General features: G+C 40.5%; 2 protein-coding genes across 4 annotated transcripts in view; one reads left to right on the top strand and one right to left on the bottom strand.

Moving 5' to 3' along the window:
* IFT140 (intraflagellar transport 140) overlaps positions 1-17,031 on the top strand; it is a 105,995-nt gene that overhangs the window by 55,141 nt on the left and 33,823 nt on the right. For 2 of the 3 annotated variants that reach the window (XM_032126381.1, XM_032126382.1), the window contains 4 exons: positions 646-793; positions 2,516-2,647; positions 3,780-3,812; positions 4,957-5,153. In XM_032126381.1, the coding sequence (XP_031982272.1) occupies positions 646-793; positions 2,516-2,647; positions 3,780-3,812; positions 4,957-5,153 (510 nt within the window). The remainder of the gene's footprint in view (positions 1-645; positions 794-2,515; positions 2,648-3,779; positions 3,813-4,956; positions 5,154-17,031) is intronic. The other variant, XM_032126383.1, reaches the window with a different exon arrangement.
* TMEM204 (transmembrane protein 204) overlaps positions 5,444-17,031 on the bottom strand; it is a 29,091-nt gene continuing 17,503 nt past the window's right edge. The window contains exon 3 of the mRNA XM_032126385.1: positions 5,444-7,620. Within this exon, the coding sequence (XP_031982276.1) occupies positions 7,376-7,620 (245 nt within the window). The 3' untranslated portion in view covers positions 5,444-7,375. The remainder of the gene's footprint in view (positions 7,621-17,031) is intronic.

Genomic DNA, 17,031 nt, shown 5'->3' with positions numbered 1-17,031 from the left:
AAATGGCCTCAAGTTGTGCCCGGGAAGGTTTAGATTGGGTATTGGAAAAAAATTTCTTCAGGGAGAGTTGTCAGGCATTGGGAACAGGCTGGCCATGGAAGTGGTGGAATCACCATCCTGGGAAGTGTTCAAAAAATGTGTGCATGTGGCACTTTGGGACATGGTTTAGTGGAGAACATGGTGGTGGTGCTGGGTGCATGGCTGGACTTGGTGATTTTGGAGGGCCCTTCCAATCTTAACAATTCCATGGTTTAGAGACAGAGCTGAGGTAGCCCCTGTGTTACAGCAGCAGACACTGAGGTACCTTGTTTGAAGGATCTTCAAGTGTTGCTGTGGAACCTGCAATCTCAGGGGAGGCAGATTTTGGGTGCCTATTTTTATAGGCAGTACCAACTCTTTTTCTACCGAAGTGCTTTATGTCCTGTCACCATTGTCAGTGTAACAGACCAAACTAAAAGTGTCGTTGCCACGTGTAAAATGTTAGGAGTCAGGAAAATGTATCTGGTTAATATTTTAATGCAGAGTATAAATAACTGAGTATCACCTGAGAATGATCCCTTGGCCAGAGCTTTATTTACACTCATGCACTGAATGGGCTGGAATTACTTTGTCTCCCTTTCTACACTTTTTCTTGTCTCTTGGTAGGTCTGTAGTGGAGTATCCAGAATTGCACAGTCACATCCCTGCTTGCCATTTCTGGGACCAGAGTGAACCAAGACTTTTTGTGTGTGAAGCAATTCCTGAAACAGGCCTCCAACCTCCAGACCAAAAGAAAAACCAGACTGAGGGCACAGTATGGTCTTTTTTATTTGTTTTATCTTGTTTTACATGGAGTTCTCCCTGTCCAAGTAATAAATCCTTCGTCCTTCATGAAGGATGTAGGAGTGGGTAGTACACATTACTACGTGCAAAAATGAGCAGTGAACCCTGTGTTTGGTGTCTGTCAGGCAGCCCCTCTATGGCAGCTCTCTGGTTTGGGCCCAGCTTGCATACAGTGAAGAAGAAAAAGAGGGGATTTCTTTAGCTGTGATAGAATTTTGGGGATGACCCTAATGTAAGCTTGTATCTGGACTACAATTTTTCAGGTGATATTATTGGGTGGATTGATAATCTAGAAGTTTGTAATTTTAAAAATTGCTGATTTTATATCTTGAGTCCACTTATAGCAGCAAGAATTAACTTGATAGAATAACAGGGACACTACTGTTAAGGTGAACAGAGAAATATGCTCTTCCACCCAGTCCTTCCCATCATCTGCTTTTCTGGAGAGACATTGCACATTTTTATGTGACTTCCCAAATTACCTGTTATGGTCTTTTTTACATTAGAAAAAAGAGTTAATTTTTATTGATCAGAAGTGATCTAACCAAAGATTTCTTTCATCACACCAACAATTCTTCCCCTCTTCCCCTGCTATTGTGCTTGTAGTGCTCCTTACCACTTTGTCTGTACAGAACTGCCTTTCCTGTATAAACATTGCATTGATTTGAAACATCCATGTTAATCTCAAATTTTTGGATTTGTGCCTTATTTTAACTAAACCTCATCAAATTAGAGATAGAAAGCTCTTTGTGTCTTTTGTTGGTTAAAATGACCTTAGATGAATTGTGAGAAGATCAAAGTAGAAAGGAGAAGTGGGATAGTGATGTCTCAAAAGGCTTGGCTGGGGTCTTCTAGCAAAGAGAAGAACAATTCAACCTAGTACTCCTCATGTAAAAAACTTAAAAATATTTGGCTTCTAAATAAAGTTGAAAAAAAAGATACAAAAGGAATGCAACTTACTTTTTGCCCCTTATTCAACAGAGCTTTTTACTGTCTGCTTATGCTTTAGGAAATGAGAAGTCTGATTAACTTCTGCTGGAAATAAATGTTATTTTAACTTGAGTCAGGTCAATACTTAAACTGTTAGAGGAACTATTTTTGAGTGGATTATATATTTCCTGGGAACTCAAAGCAATCAGAGAGGTGATGAACCTACAATGGGAATAATATAATGTTTTTTAAAAAAGGTTGAAAACAGTTGTGGCTGCCCCATCCCTGGAAGTGTTCAAGGTCGTGTTGGACAGGGCTTGGAGCAACCTGGTCTAGTGGAAGGTGTCCCTGCCCTGGCAGGGCGTTGGAACTAGATAGTTTATAAGGTCCCTTCCGACTCAAACCATTGAGTGATTCTCTTATTTTGTGATTCTGTTTCTTTGCCCTGAGCCAGATCTGTCAGAGAGATGTCTAGAGCAGCAATCTGGCATGGGGCTTTTCTCTTTATGGTGAAGGTGGTTGCTGAGGCAGAGGTGGAGGTCCCTGTGCAGGAGGACCAGTCTGGAATGCAGAGCAAGGCGCTGGGTGCTCACTGTAGGGAGGAAGTGTGCAGCTCTGCCCTCTCCAGCAGCTGTGTGTTTGAATGTATAGGTCATACTATTGTCAAGAGAAGCTTCTGCCAAGTGAATATGGAAAATAAAAACAAAAAGAAAGAAGGATATTGCAGCATAAAAACAAAACAATGGTTTGCTTCCTTTTCCAGATGGATGTTTGGATTATATCGTTCTTCAGCACTGAAGAGCATGGCCTTTTGCTGCAGGACAGCTTTCCATTGCCTTCATCATACCAGGTTCTTTTGGGCATAGAGGTGCCACATTATTACTTTGCAAAAAAGGTGAGGTAATCTCTAAGAATTCCTTCCCTTCCCAGAAATTAGACTTCCCACTGTATAGGGGTCAAATTAAACCAAACTGAGTCTGGGGTAGGTACAGCAACACCAATGGCAGGGGATGCATCACATAGAAATGACATAAAGATAATTCTGATGCAGATGAACTTGGCAGAATTGTGGAGTTTGTAATGAGACGGCTTTTTATGGGTATTGCAAACTGAATGCGACGTACTAGGGTAGGAGAAATGGGAATTACCAGGTAATGCAACTGAAAGAGGGATGTGAAAAAAATTCTGCTTTCTCTAGTCACTGTGCCTGTTGCAAGTACAAGAGGGGTGTGTGTGTGAGCTTTATGTAGGCCATAAGAGAGGACATTTTGTACTGGCTTGGCAGAAGCATCCCACTTCCTTGCTGGAATGGAGCTTGATCTCCAAGAATACCTAAGAGAGCAAGAATAGTCATCTTGCACTATCAACAAATGTCTGTGTGCTGCAAGTGCCAGGAATGCAGGCTCTAACTTCTAAAACTTGATTTTCAATCCAAAATTGTTTGCATCTCAGGTAAGTAATACCCTGCACAGTTCCATGCATACTGGGCAAGCTGCAGCCTTTCACCTACAAATTGTTTTCTGGTGAAGCTCTGACCTGAGTTTCCTGGTGCCTCTTGGGATGATGATTTTATCTGTTCCTGTCTTGTAGGGGGAGTGTAACACAGCCCATTTATTATACTAAGGTATTTAGTTTTGTAAAATCTACAAGAAATTAATATTAATGACACTTCTAATCCTCATGTAGTTTGTGAACACTATTAGACAAGGAGAATGTATCTACTCATTATGTTCAGATTCAGGGCAGCACTTTGCAATTCATCCCCTTCAAAGCACTGCCTGCTGTCAGTCTTCCTGTGAAGACTGAGCTTTTAGAGTTGTACTGTGTTTTGCTTTTCTTTTTCCCTTAAATTGAAAGGTCAAATGTGATATGCTGCATTTTCCAATCTTTCTTTTTAACAGTTTTCCATCATATCTCATGCTATTTTACTTTGATACTGTGTTTGTGTTTTTTTTTTTTTGTTTGTTTGTTTGTTTGTTTTGGTTTGGTTTTTTTTTTGACTCTCTATGGATTATTGCTGCCATTAGTTGTGTTTTCGGAGGGGATGTGTCTATAAACCTGTAAGTATCTGCATTGCTTTGGTCCTCTTCCTTCATCCTCTGCTCCTCTATCTTGTTTCCGTTTTCTTGGTTGGTGGTTGTCTCTTCGTGACTAAGTCACTTTTTACATCACTTGTATTCATTTGGGAAACCTAATTTAGTATAAGAGCAGAGCCTGCTTTAAATACAGCAAATCAAGTTGATGCAACAAGCCTTGTTGACCAAGTTTCATTCCAGGGTTTCTCCTTATTCACTATAATGTCTTTACTGTCCTGGTGCCAGAAATCCCTCAAGTTCTAGTCAGACACATTTGCGCTTTTGATTTCTGTCTTTTATTGTACCCAGGACTTCCATTGTATTATAATATAATACTATTTTTTATTGGCTTCTGTATACCTTAAAATTTAGTTATCATATGTAACTATATGATTGGGGTAGAGTGTACATGGACTTTGGCATCCTTCATGACTCAGGTGATCTTGCCCTTTGCTTGGCTTGGGAAAGTTTCCTTGTAACACTCCAGACAGATCATTTGACATTGAGGATTGAGACTTTACTGTTTTTCTGCATAATGATTGAATTGCTTTGAGCTGCCTTTCAGTGAATGGTGAAAGTATCCCTGAAGCTTTAGAACTGCCAGTTGTAAGGGGAAGGATTTGAACCTGAGCTTCAGCATTCATAAGATTTTCATGAAGGCAAGGATAAAAGAATTGATTCTGTATAGTTAACTTTCAGAACAGCAGACTAATGTTTGAGAAGAGACTAAACTTGGAGGAATGCTTACCTGAAATCTTCAGAAATCTGGGAAGTTAATAGTTGCTATTATAGTAGTAGTATTACTAATATACATACATACATATATATATATATAAAATAATAATGACTGTAATAAAAGGAGGTTGCCTTTCTGTTTTATGATACCAGTCTCCAGTGATCACTGACATGCTGTGATTGTTCACTGCAATATGTTAATCTCTTCTATGACATTCCATGTTTTGTGGCATTTTCTAGGAAGTTCTGGAACTTTGCAACTATTGTCACTATTGATCATGGTCCTGCAGATATAAAAAACTTGGGCTGTGATAGGAATAATGTAATTAATTACATGTACAGAGGAGCAAGTTTCAACCTGCTTGATACCTATATGACAACCTTCTCCTTTTAGCTGGGAGAAGCTGAGAAGGGAGCATCCGAATCTGGCTCAGGACCAGTCTCTCAGATGGTTGCCAGGAGACCCATGAGAGATTTCATTGGATTGGGAGACTGTGATAAGACCACCCTGGATGCCATGCTGAACTTCAGCTACTATCTGACTGCTGGAGACATGGATGAGGCCTTCAAATCCATCAAGCTGATAAAAAGGTATCAGAACTATTTGTATGTATTTCTTCATGGGTGCAGTTTATTTTTGTTAAAAGTTTATGTGAAGTGTAGATCCTCCTAGATTCTCCTTACCTTTTCCCTCTCTGATTTCATTCTCCCTTTCATTTTTAACCAGATGAAACATCTTAGTCTCACAGACATTTTAGTGCATTCTCTGCTCATTCTTTGTCTGTAAACATTATGGATTCTTTTTTACTAAAGGAGAAAGAATTACTGATAAACAGTAACCTTATCCTGTGTCTGAATGGCAAAAATGTTGTCACTAGAAGAAAATGCACATTCACAATTTTATTTATACATCGAAAATAATCACAGCAATACCGAGTGTTACAGATTTACCGACCACATAGCTGATTTTTAAATTCACATGTACATTATTATAATATGGATATTGCAATATTAGAGGAAATAATATAACGTCTCTTAAATACTCTAATATTTTGTTTAAAAAACCCTTGCATTTAATCATAGCATATTATTTCTGGAATTCTTTTTTTTTTCCCCAGAAATTAATGCAGGCAGATGAATACTAATCTTAGTTTGTTTTTACAAGCCTACTGCTAGAAGAAACTCTTTGTCAGCTTTATGGTATTTCCCCTGACAGTCTAGAGCACTGCAGTTGTTCTAGAGCATCAGTCTCTGCGGAGAGTTGCTCATTTGGAACGTGGTGCCAAGCAGCAGTTGGGGTTGAGTTTCTTATCACATCCAAACTGAGTGCAGAACAGAACTCAAGAGCCAGCTTGATGATCACATTTTAACAAAGTGTGGAAATAGTGACAAAGAAGCAAAGCAGTGTACTCAGCTGGGAGTAACACAACAGTCCTAAGGAATTTGTAACATTCACAGCTCATGGTCCCTCAAAGCCATCACTAATTTGCTCAGAGCAGCATCTTGAGAGTGCTTACACACCTGACATTGCCTCAGGTTCCTGTATCCCATGTATTCCTGCATAATAGTTTTTGATGTGTTGTTTTTCTTTCTGAAAATTATGTGCATATGACTTTTGTGAGGCCATGTGCTTCTCAGGGTAAGGCTTATAAACATTATACCTAATTCTAAAGGTATTAATTTTTCACTTCATTACCATATTAAGTTATCAGGTAGGTTGTTTTTAAATCTCAGAATCCTGAAGTCCTGTATATTTGTCTTATTTTCCAGTCTGGATGCTTGAGTGGCAGCTCTATTCTCCAATATTCCCTGTGTTATGTGGCTCTGAGCATTGCTGGGCAGAGCTGGTGTCCTGCCATAGCACTCTAACGTCACAGCAAATGTAACTAGCTGGAGACAAAAGAAACCAATTTGGGCTGGAATATCTCTTTCTAATAATAGTTCCCAACAATGTAAGTTAATCATATCTCTGATTATTAGGAAGTTCAGGTACCCTCCTGTGGACATCCGCCCTCAATGTAACACTGAAACAGATTTTTCAGCAGCATGCGTGGCCTGTTCTAGCTGCGTACCCTTCTCATTTTTAATGTCTGTTTATGCATAGGACATTACCAAACCTGTGTCTCAGAATACAAAAGAAATGTCTGAAAAAAATGCAACTTAATTCTTCTGCAATCCCTTTCTTTACATAAGAATAATTAGAGTTGCTTTTGCTTTTTACTCTCTGGTCTCTTCTGGGGCTGGGAGCAGGTGTTGCAGCTAATGAGAATCCGTTCCTTGTAGAGAGGTGAATAGAAGGACTAGAAAGTCATGAAATTTAGACAGCTGTTAAACCCATCACTTAATCTACAGTGAGTTTTCTGCTTTCTCAGATTGCCTGTTAACTTCCAAGCTATTGTCACTGGTCTCCTACAGCTTTTTGGTTTATTTTTAGGGAGCAGGAGAACTTGATGCAGGCAGAGAAAATGTGTTTGGTTCCCTCTTTCCTGTATTCTCATTGCACACACTTGGTATCTTTTCCAGCTGACCCGGCTGCCATGCAGCAAACCTGACAATTCTGTGCTGTACAGCAGACCGAGAGGGCAATAGAATAGAATAGAATAGAATACATATATATATATATATAAAATTATGTGTTTTATACATATGTATATAGATGGAGCCCATCCAAATAGTAATCGAGGGCCTCTGCCCACACAAGGGAGCATTGTGATGTCTTTCAACCCTTAGTTTTAAGTTATAGCATATATTTATAGAAAACAACTCCAATGCAGATCTCTTTGGAGATCTTTTCCCCTTTCAAGTGTGCTCTTTCAGCATGGTGACTCAACATAGTCATTTTCCAAGCCCCGGCGAAAGCGAGCCGTCAGGGTGCGGCTGATGACGATGACCCGGGGCGCCATGCAGTCCTCACGCCTGTGGAGGATGTTCCAGATTAGAATGGCAGCTGCCAGTGTGGCCAAAAGGCAGGCTCCAATGTTCAGGTAGCAGGACCATGAGAGGTTGGTGTATGGTCCGATACGGTAGAATGTCACCAGTCCAATAACCAGAACAAAACCTGCAAGAAGAATGGCAGAGTTATTTTTAATGAGTTCTTCTCTTGAGTTTCTGTAGTGGCAAAATGCCATAGGCATCTCAACATTTACAGACTCACTGTTCATAAGTCTGTAGAGCCTTTCCATCCCTGTTACGATATGCTGGATGTGTTCTTGAAGGCATATTTGGGCCTCATGATATGTGCAAAGAGAGTGCCTTTAACAGAGGCTCCGTTTTAGGTTTAAATCTGTTCACTCTGATTTAAATTTCTTACCCCCACTGAGCTGTATTTCATGTTGGGTTTTTATCCCCATGCATTTGAATCACGTACACAGATGTCCTCTTTCTTACTCCCATTGCCAAAAAAGAAAACAGCTGTATTAATGATAATAATAATAATTATTAAAAAAACTCTTTTATTCACAGTATGTACACTTATTCTGAAATTTTAAAATGTTTATTAAGGCAGGCTGCTATGTAAACTGTGAAGATGATGAATAGCCAAATATCTTAGAGAAAGAATAAAAAGCAATGTACAGAAACTTAAAAAAAAAAAGGGAAGGTGAAATAAATGGAACTTTGTGGTCCTACTTTTTCTTGCTGGAAGAAGATGTTATGAGGCAGAAGTAATGTCATGTCTCCAGAAGCTACTGAAGGCAACGTTTCTATTGTCCTCATAACCTTAAGCGCAGTACTAAGTTCCCTAAAAGGTAGGTAATATTAGAGCAATAACGCTGCATTTGTCCAGCATTTCCATTCAGGTGTCACAACGTGATTTGCAAAAAAACTGAAAAAAAAAAAAAATTGTCACTTTCTCTGTGGTGGTTACATTACTGATGAATAGTAATGTTATTTCAGGAGTGAGGTGGGGTGTCTGTTCTAGTCATGCAGGAGATCCACGTTAGATCAAGGGGCAATCTGTATCCTTTTATACCTCCTTTTTTATATTACTGAGACTGCCCTTTCCCTCAAGAATGCATTGATAACCACATGATTACTTTTCTGCCCTCTGTTTATTTTATTATCACAGAACCATGCAATCCCAGGATGGTTCGGTGTGCCGGTTTGGCCAAATTTAGAAGTATATCCCCTGAGAGAAGGCAGGTTACAAACCACCCCTCCCCCACCAGGTTTGGGAATTAAGAAACCTTTTCCTCGAAGGAAAGTGAAAGAGATAAAAACTATTTATTTAACAAACACACAGAGAAAAAATTACTAATGCTAAATAATGAAACCTCTCACTGTAGAGAGAAAACCTGAGAAAATTTCAGAGTCCTTCCGTAGGAAGGGAGCTGGGACAGGGTGGTGGGCCCACCTCCAGGCCCAAGGCCTCGGTGGAAAGTCCTCCCAATGCATTCTGATGTTGAAACAGTCCAGCAGAGAAAAGGCAAAAAAACCCCCGAAGTCCCAGGAAAACAAAAGTTCAACTCGCTGGAGGAAAAGGAGCTGAAAACCTGTCTGAAAACTGGTGGGAAAGAAAGCAAGCTGGATGCTTCCCTCTGCTCTCACTCTCCTGCCACAGCTGAACACAGAGAGCTGTCTCTATCTCTGTGTGACCTTGAACAAGCTGCAAACTGCTTTGAAGAAGTTTTGCTCAGTTTTTCCTCCCCCCTCTCAGGCTCAGTTTAAAGGCATAGAAAGGCACAAAATTAATTCCTGGGCATAGGGCAGCGATATGGGATACACATCATAAAGTCACCCCAAGACATTCGGGTTGGAAGGAACCTTAAAGCTCGTTGCATTCCAGCCCCTGCTATGGGCAGGGACACCTTCCACTGTCCCAGGTTGCTCCAAGTCCAAGGCCTTGGGCACTGCCAGGGATCCAGGGGCAGCCACAGCTTCTCTGGGCACCCTGTGCCAGGGCCTCCCCACCCTCACAGGGAGCAATTTCTTTCCAGTATTCCCTCTATCCCTGCCCTCTGGCTGTGGGAAACTATTCCCCCTTGTCCTGTCGCTCCAAGCTCTTGTCCACAGTTCCTCTTCAGCTCTCTTGGAGCCCCTTTAGGCCCTTCAGGCTCCAAGTTCTCAGAGCCTCCTCTTCTCTAGGCTGAACATCCCCAGCTCTCCCAGCCTGGCTTCAGAGCAGAGGGGCTCCAGCCTAGTCTCTCTTTCTGTACCTATTGTCAAAAAAACCTACTTTTCAGCTTTTTATAAAACAAGAAATTCATGGATGTAATTAGATTGAAACAAACACAAAGGGGCAAATAGGTCTCACTAACCAAAAAAAGATTTTCTTTTTGTTCTCCTATACACTTCCTTAACCACCACCATAACAAAGGAATGTCATTGCCAAAAGGACCCCTTCATGAAGGAAGACTGGAATAAACAAATATCCATGAAATGCCAGAACATATCTGGACACCATCTCTGTAAGTTCATGGGCAAGGAGAAGTCAAGAGCAAGTCCCAGGGGCTGCATTGTGTTTTCTCAGCTAGCCACAGTGGCAGTGCCTGCCAATACTGTCCCCATGGATACATGGCAACAGTGTGACCCCTGGCCCTGGTCCTTGATCTTCCATGAAAGAGCACATTCTGAGTGTGCATTGTATCAAGTTTTTTTCTTAAAAGAGTACTAGTAATACAGTGAAGATGGAAAAGACACAAGTTACAAACAGATAAAAACCACAGAGAAGGGAAATGAAATACAAGTAGGAGGAAAACAATCAATCATTACTTAAAGGTGTGACACTTGTACCATTCTCAGAGTCAGTAAAATGAAGGCTGAATCCCCTTCCTCATAATATAAACACTGAATGAATGAATGAATGAATGAATGTCTGGCATCCTTGGCTCTCTTGTGTTTACCTAGAAGGTGGTTTGCAACTCAGTTGCTTGCTGCACCTTCTCCTGAGGTAGCACTGTGTCACAGCTGGCTTGTCCAGAGAGGGTTTGGAACGAGGCATTTCTCTGCCAGAGGACAAATAAGGAGGAAATAGGTTCTTATGGGAGGAGTAGCTCTTTACTGCTCTTTCCTCACTCTGATGTGAAAAAGGCCTGATATACCTTGGATGGATTTTAGGTTGTTGACCCAGTTGTAAGGATAGAGTAACTCCTTGGTTTTGTCAGTAAGTCTGGTAGTTATTTTATGGTTCAGCTTAGTTATAAATGAACAAGTTTCATTTGGAGAGAATGTGGCCATGTGGAGCACACTGAGTTGCAGAAATCACTGATCCATACAATAATGGTTTGCTGGTGCAAATAAAATACTTTCCCCTTATTTCCAGTGTCAGTCTTCAAGTTCAGTTTGTCCTGAGGCACATGGTAGAGAAGAGAGGGGGAGGTGAGGTTCTGTTTTGTGAGAGACATCAGGTTTTTTAAGCTTTCCTCTCAGATGGCTCGGTTCCCCGTCTGTGGAACCAGGATGATACAACTTCGTGTGTTTATTCTGTATTTCAGAGCATTGGGAGCAGAGCATGCTAGCTGTGATATGCTTATAAAGAATTTGGATGTCTACATCTTCATGTAGGTCTTATAAGGATGATAGACACTGATACTGCTTTGCAGTCCACTGTTCAAAGGATGGTAGATAGCCATTTTCTTATGAAAGTAGGAAGTTGAGAGGAAAGGAGATGCTTGCACCTCCTGCAGCTGAGTTGACCCTCTTCATCTCCTTGTGGTTTAAAATTGGCAGGAGAGAGAGTATTGATACAAATCAAGAGACCCATCTTACTTAGTCCAGCACATGAGAACTTTGTGTAATCAGTTTTCCTTTTCAGTTGTCCTTTCAGAACTCATTTCCAATTCATACACACTTTCACAGGGAATCCATAAAGTGTTAATTTTCTTTTAAAAATGTGAAGAAAATCATAAAACCTTAAGCAGGAAGAACTTTGAGCAGAAGCTGTTTGGACCAGTGACCACTCACAGGTACCTCTAAGGGACAGTTATAGATATTAACAACAGTCCACTTCACACTATCTTGCAGTATTTTTTTTTGAGGCTCTCTTGGCAGAGGGACATGGATTCAGGAATACCAGTTTCACAGAGTAACCCTGATGCTATGTTGTGTCTTGCAGCTTAATTTCCACTGTAGGAATATTTTCAATATTTAAAAGTTTTTCCAAATACCTGGCTTTTAATGAAATTACTTAGCTTTGTCTTTCTTGCTTTTGTATTACTTATGGCCAATTACTGTCCTAAATGGCTTAACACCTCCATGTTCTATCTGATGGAGCCATTATCCACCAGGAAAAGCCACTAAGGCTTCCTTACAGGTCCCAAAATAAAGCTATTTTTGCTAGAAGGTCGATTTTCCTTCACAAGCCCTTTGCCTGAACCCTGCTCAGATGATCAGCCAGTCATGCAAGAGGCTTTATCTCCTTTCCCAGTTCTGTGCCAGTGGCTGAATGGGGTAGAGGAATTGGGTTTGAGAGCTCCCCAAATTGACAGATTGCAGGAGCCAGTTGCCAGAGCTCTTGAGTGAAAATGTACGTTCTGTTTAGGATCCTTTGCTACAGTTTAGACAGGAACTGACATTTAAGAACAAACACATGACAGAGGCAACAGAGGTGGAAGCATGCTACTGTAGAGTTCATACAATTAGTTTTACAGTTCTGCAAGAGTCAGAGAACTCCAGAATAGAAGTGTCACTGAGAACGTTATTTTCCAGCATTCTTATTTCATAGTAGCATGGCTCGATATGGGAATTGTAAATGTAGGAACTCCAGAGTGAAGGGTGAAAAAATCATAATGATCCAAAAAGGCTGAGTTTGCATAGGATGGTGTGTTTTAAATTTTGATGAATGCTGCTTTTGTGAGATGATGATGATGTGTGAAAACCCCACAGTTTGCTTGGATAGATTTTGTCCGTAACAGCTTAATCAAACTTGGACTTCTTGAAGCAGTGTTCCAATGTGCTATATATGTTTTCCTTGCCCTTAGAAGAGTCTTCTTGTACACCAGCCAAGAACTGGGGTGGAACATTTAGTCTGGGCAAAAATATGCAGTTCACATATTTGTGCCATGTAATAGTTAGAAGTATCTCTATAAAAATTAACCTTGTTTTAAGAATAGTCTCCAGAGCTGACTGTGGTGACTTTTCACTTTTTAGATAGATATTTGTAGCGATGTCTGAATTCAGTTTGTGTTCCAATAAAATAGCTAGAGGAAGACAGTTGGCTTCCAAGACTGTTTCCCATAAACAACTCTACTAAAAATAACCAGAAAATTGCTCTCTTTGCCATCAGGCTTCTTGAGCTCACAGTGTACAATACAGGTTGAAAAGGGCTGTAGAAAGGACATATTTCTTTAAATTTATTTATGAAAATATTGAACATTTTCGTCTGATTTCTTTTCTGTTTTGTAGTGATGACAAGACTTTGAGATATATGGCTCAATTTCCCTGAATTAATTTAAGTACATCAATCGATTTCAGATAATTTTATTGTGTATTGTCTCAAGAGTTCACAGAGGCCACAACTTCACAAAAAATCCTGATGAGATTACTTGAAGTGCTTTTTTTCCCCATAGAACTGCTGTTTATCTCTAGTTGTTTCCCATCTGCAGCAAAACAAGCTGGGAGGGGGGTGGCTTTTCCGCTGGGGAAGGAAACAGATAACCAAGTCACTCAGAAGACTTTTGGTTGGAACAGTATTGACTGTGGTAGTGGGGGTGGGCTGGGAGAATGTTACTTTTTGAACTTACATTTCAGATCTGTATGCTGGATTTCCTGTTTGAGGCTGGCTGCAAGCCAACTACAGAATTTTGGCATTTTAAAAGAACTCTCATAGTCACTTTTTATTTCTGTGGTAGTTTGTTGGTTTTTTTCAGACACTCCTTGATTCTCATTCTTCCTTTTTATTAGTGCACTGATAGTGCACTTGAAGAAATCTGCATTGTGTTTTCTAGGTCACCAGCAAGTCTATATCGGGATTTATAATCCTCCTCTTTACAGCTTGTCCTGGAGGATGAATTTGCTGCCAGGAAAAGGGAGAAGAAGGAAAATAGAACAGCCAGAGTGTTGAGAATACACCATCCATGCTTGTGCAGAACTGCAAACAGGGAAGGGAAATATTTCACTCTTTTTCTGTGTACTCCACCAAGTTTCACAGGGAGTGATTTAGCTGTGATGAGTCACACGCCCAAATGGGCTGTTTGTAGGAGCTCAGCTGTATTTATCAGCATGAGATAGATTCATAAAGTCATTCCTATAGGTCTTACACAAATTATTTATTAATAAACACCTTTTCTTGTATCAGCTTGACACAAAAGAAGTTGTTACAGTTCAAGGCACATATGGAGCCTCTGTAATCATCATGTGGTCTTCATTGTAGCACCAGGCTGGATGATGCTTTGGTTTCTAATAGCACAGGGAATTAGAGTGTGACCATTAGAGTCAAGTGACCTTTGAGGTTTGAGTTGTACATTGCTAAATACAGTAATCTGTTTGGGGTTGGGTTTTTTTTGGTTTTTTGTTTTGTTTGCTTCTAATTTAAAATTTCCTTCCAAGCATTTTGGTAGTATGTAACATCTTAGAATTAAACATGTGAGTAGCACAGCTTCTCAGGGGTGATAAGACCCTTTTGTTGCTCACTTTTCTGAATTATAAGGGCTTTCTACTTGTGTTGTTTGAGTTTGTCAGTCCCTGTCTTTAACCTGATGGGAGATTTAGTTAGTGTAAGGCAGTGAATCCTACTTTACGTGTGAAATCTTTAACAAGTTTAGGTCTATTGACAGTAAATTGCTTTTGTTGGTTACCTTTTGGAGGCTTCCTTAGAAATTATGCCAGCCTATGAATGGAATGTTGAAGAGTATTCCCAGTGAACTAGGCAGAATTCCTCTTGGGCAGCTGCTTAAATAAGGATAAATGTGAAGACTCTCACATTTGTTGTCGAATATGAGCATTGCTTGGCCTCTTGGGTTCTGAGGCAGCTGGAGCCAGTTAAAGCTCTGCTTTAGTTGTAGTAGGCCTCATATCAGGCATAGCTGTGGGCTCCTGTCTGCAATCAGAACCGTGGAATGTTTTGGGTTGAAAAGAATCTTTTAAAACCATCTCATTCCAACCCCTGCCATGGGCAGGGACACCTTCCACTGTCCCACGCTGCTCCAAGCCCCATCCAACCTGGCCTTGGACACTTCCAGGGATCCGGGGGCAGCCACAGCTGCTCTGTGTGCCAGGGCCTCCCCACCCTCACAGGAAAGACTTTCTTCCTGGCATTTAATCTAAATCTTCCCTTTTCCAGCTTAAATCCATTCCCCTTGTCCTATCGCTGTCTGCCCATGTAAAAAGTCACTCTCTGTCTTTTGTTAAGCACCAAGCACCCTTTTTGTACTGAAAAGCCACAGTAGGTTTTCCTCAGAACCTTCTCTTCTCCAGGCTGAGCACCCCCAGCTGTCCCAGCCTGTCTCTGCTACAGAGATGCTCCAACCCTTGGAGCATCTTCATGGCCTCCTCTGGATCCACTCCCATAGGTCCATGTCTGTCTCATGCTGAGGATCCCAAACCTGGCTGCACGTGGGGTCAGCCTGAGCAAGAATACCCTGTGCAGAGAGAAGCAGTCATTGACAGGTGATCTTCCTGGACATTTCAGTGTCATCTTCTGCTTTTGTTGTTAAGTGCTCTGTTCATCTCTGGATACATCAGAGGGTAAGAGCTGCATAATTGGATCTAGCAAGGCAACTGGGTTTGAAAGAGTTTTAGGAAACACCTCCATGTATATTTAATGTGCATGTTCATAAGCAATTAAGTGAATATTTGAGTTGAGATACTTTCTGTCACACACTTTTCTCTGCATTACATGCTCCTTATGCTTGTATATCCAAATTTTATTTATCTGTTAATAGATTTTTTACCACATTTCTAATCAGAATATGTGCCCTTGACATCGAGATGCTACAACCTGCCTGCTGCTCTTATCAGTGTTTAGCCTAAAAGAATACAGGCAGATCTTCTCCCTGCTGCAGCTATATTAGATGAGGAGTTCACCACACTTCTTGTGAGCTACTGTCCTTCCTAGTTTGCTGGTTCTGCTGCTTGTGGGAACCATTTCCAACAAAATAAATGAGATAGACATCCAGATTTTAGGATCTTTGCAAATGTGTTTCCTTTTGCAAATATGTGAAAACAAAATCACTTTACTGTGACATTTGTGGTTCACATAAAGAACAGGAAAGTTTGGCACTGAGGGTGAAATAAAATTGACAAATAATGAAAACATTTAGTACAAATCAAGCAATCAGATTCTCTATTTCTGCTGTGATTTTTAGGTTACTTAGAGCACCTTATTTACTTGCTACCTTTTCAGGAAATTTTAGGTTTACGGTTCCATAGACTTCATCTTAGAACACACCTGGCTTGAGAGTGTTATGAAGCAAAAAGGTGGAAAGAAGTAATACAGAACTCAGGATCACATTGCTTTCAGGAATATCTTCAGCCGTGTTTTCCAATGGCTGCTGTGCTGTTCTTTTCTACAGTGAGGTTTTCTGGATATCAACTGATCTAAAGTGGTTGGAGAAGATGATTCAAAAATTGTCTGATTTAGTTTTAAGAGCACAGAAATTAAAGTGTGCATGAGCTCAGCTTTCCTGTGATGCATTAGGGGTCAGGAGTGAAACACTGTCATCAGAAAAACATGTTGGGCAAAGCTGGAATGCAATGCTTGAAATTCAAGAAATGTGAGACTATTTGGCTTTAAATGACAAGCTCAGTAGGAACATGAAACTTTTTAATCTTCAGGATATTATGTATTAAAGTTATTTAATGCTGAAAGTGGACTTGCAAAATATTAGTCATTATGATTCAGGTAACACTGTGAAAAGGTAACACTGCTGCAGCAAGAACTGTGTTTAAAGTCTCTGCTACAGTTTTTTAATGTTTAAGGCACTTAGCATATATTTCTACTAAAAGTTTAAAAATCTATATTTCTATTTCACTTTGGTGTGACTTCATGTATCTCAGCTTGTCCAAAGGTTTTAATTCAACCCCTGTGCTTTGGCTTCCCTCTGGGCCTGAGTCCAGAGGAGCTTTCACTGCAACATCTCCCCCTCCTGTTTGAACCATGTAGACTCCCTTAACAGCTTTGTTGATCATTTGCCGAATACATTGAAGCAAAGTCTTGGACATTCAGAAATCAGGATGAGATCTAATGTAAGGGATATTCTATCCCAGATTTTCCCCGTTAAGTTTCTGATATTTTTCTCTGAAGTTTGTGATAATCATCAGTGGACAAGATCAAGACTTGGCTGGAGACCCTCAAGGCCTGATCCTGTCTGGCAGATTACTGTTTGTAGTAGTTCAATATCCACTGAAGTGCTCTTTCTTCCCTGTCCTATTAGTATGGATTTCCCTTTCCAACAGCTCTTCTGTCAGCTGTTATCCATCCTATTCAGCATGTGGAGTTTGTAACAGGTCCTTGGAAAAAAACAGAAACCCCAAAACCCTCTAGAGGGAAATTTCTGAGCATTGACACAAAATTCCATGTACAACGCTGGTTCCA

The sequence above is a fragment of the Corvus moneduloides genome, chromosome 16, assembly GCF_009650955.1.
Source record: "Corvus moneduloides isolate bCorMon1 chromosome 16, bCorMon1.pri, whole genome shotgun sequence".
Lineage (NCBI taxonomy): Eukaryota > Metazoa > Chordata > Aves > Passeriformes > Corvidae > Corvus > Corvus moneduloides.
This window is presented reverse-complemented; position numbering and strand designations above follow the sequence as displayed.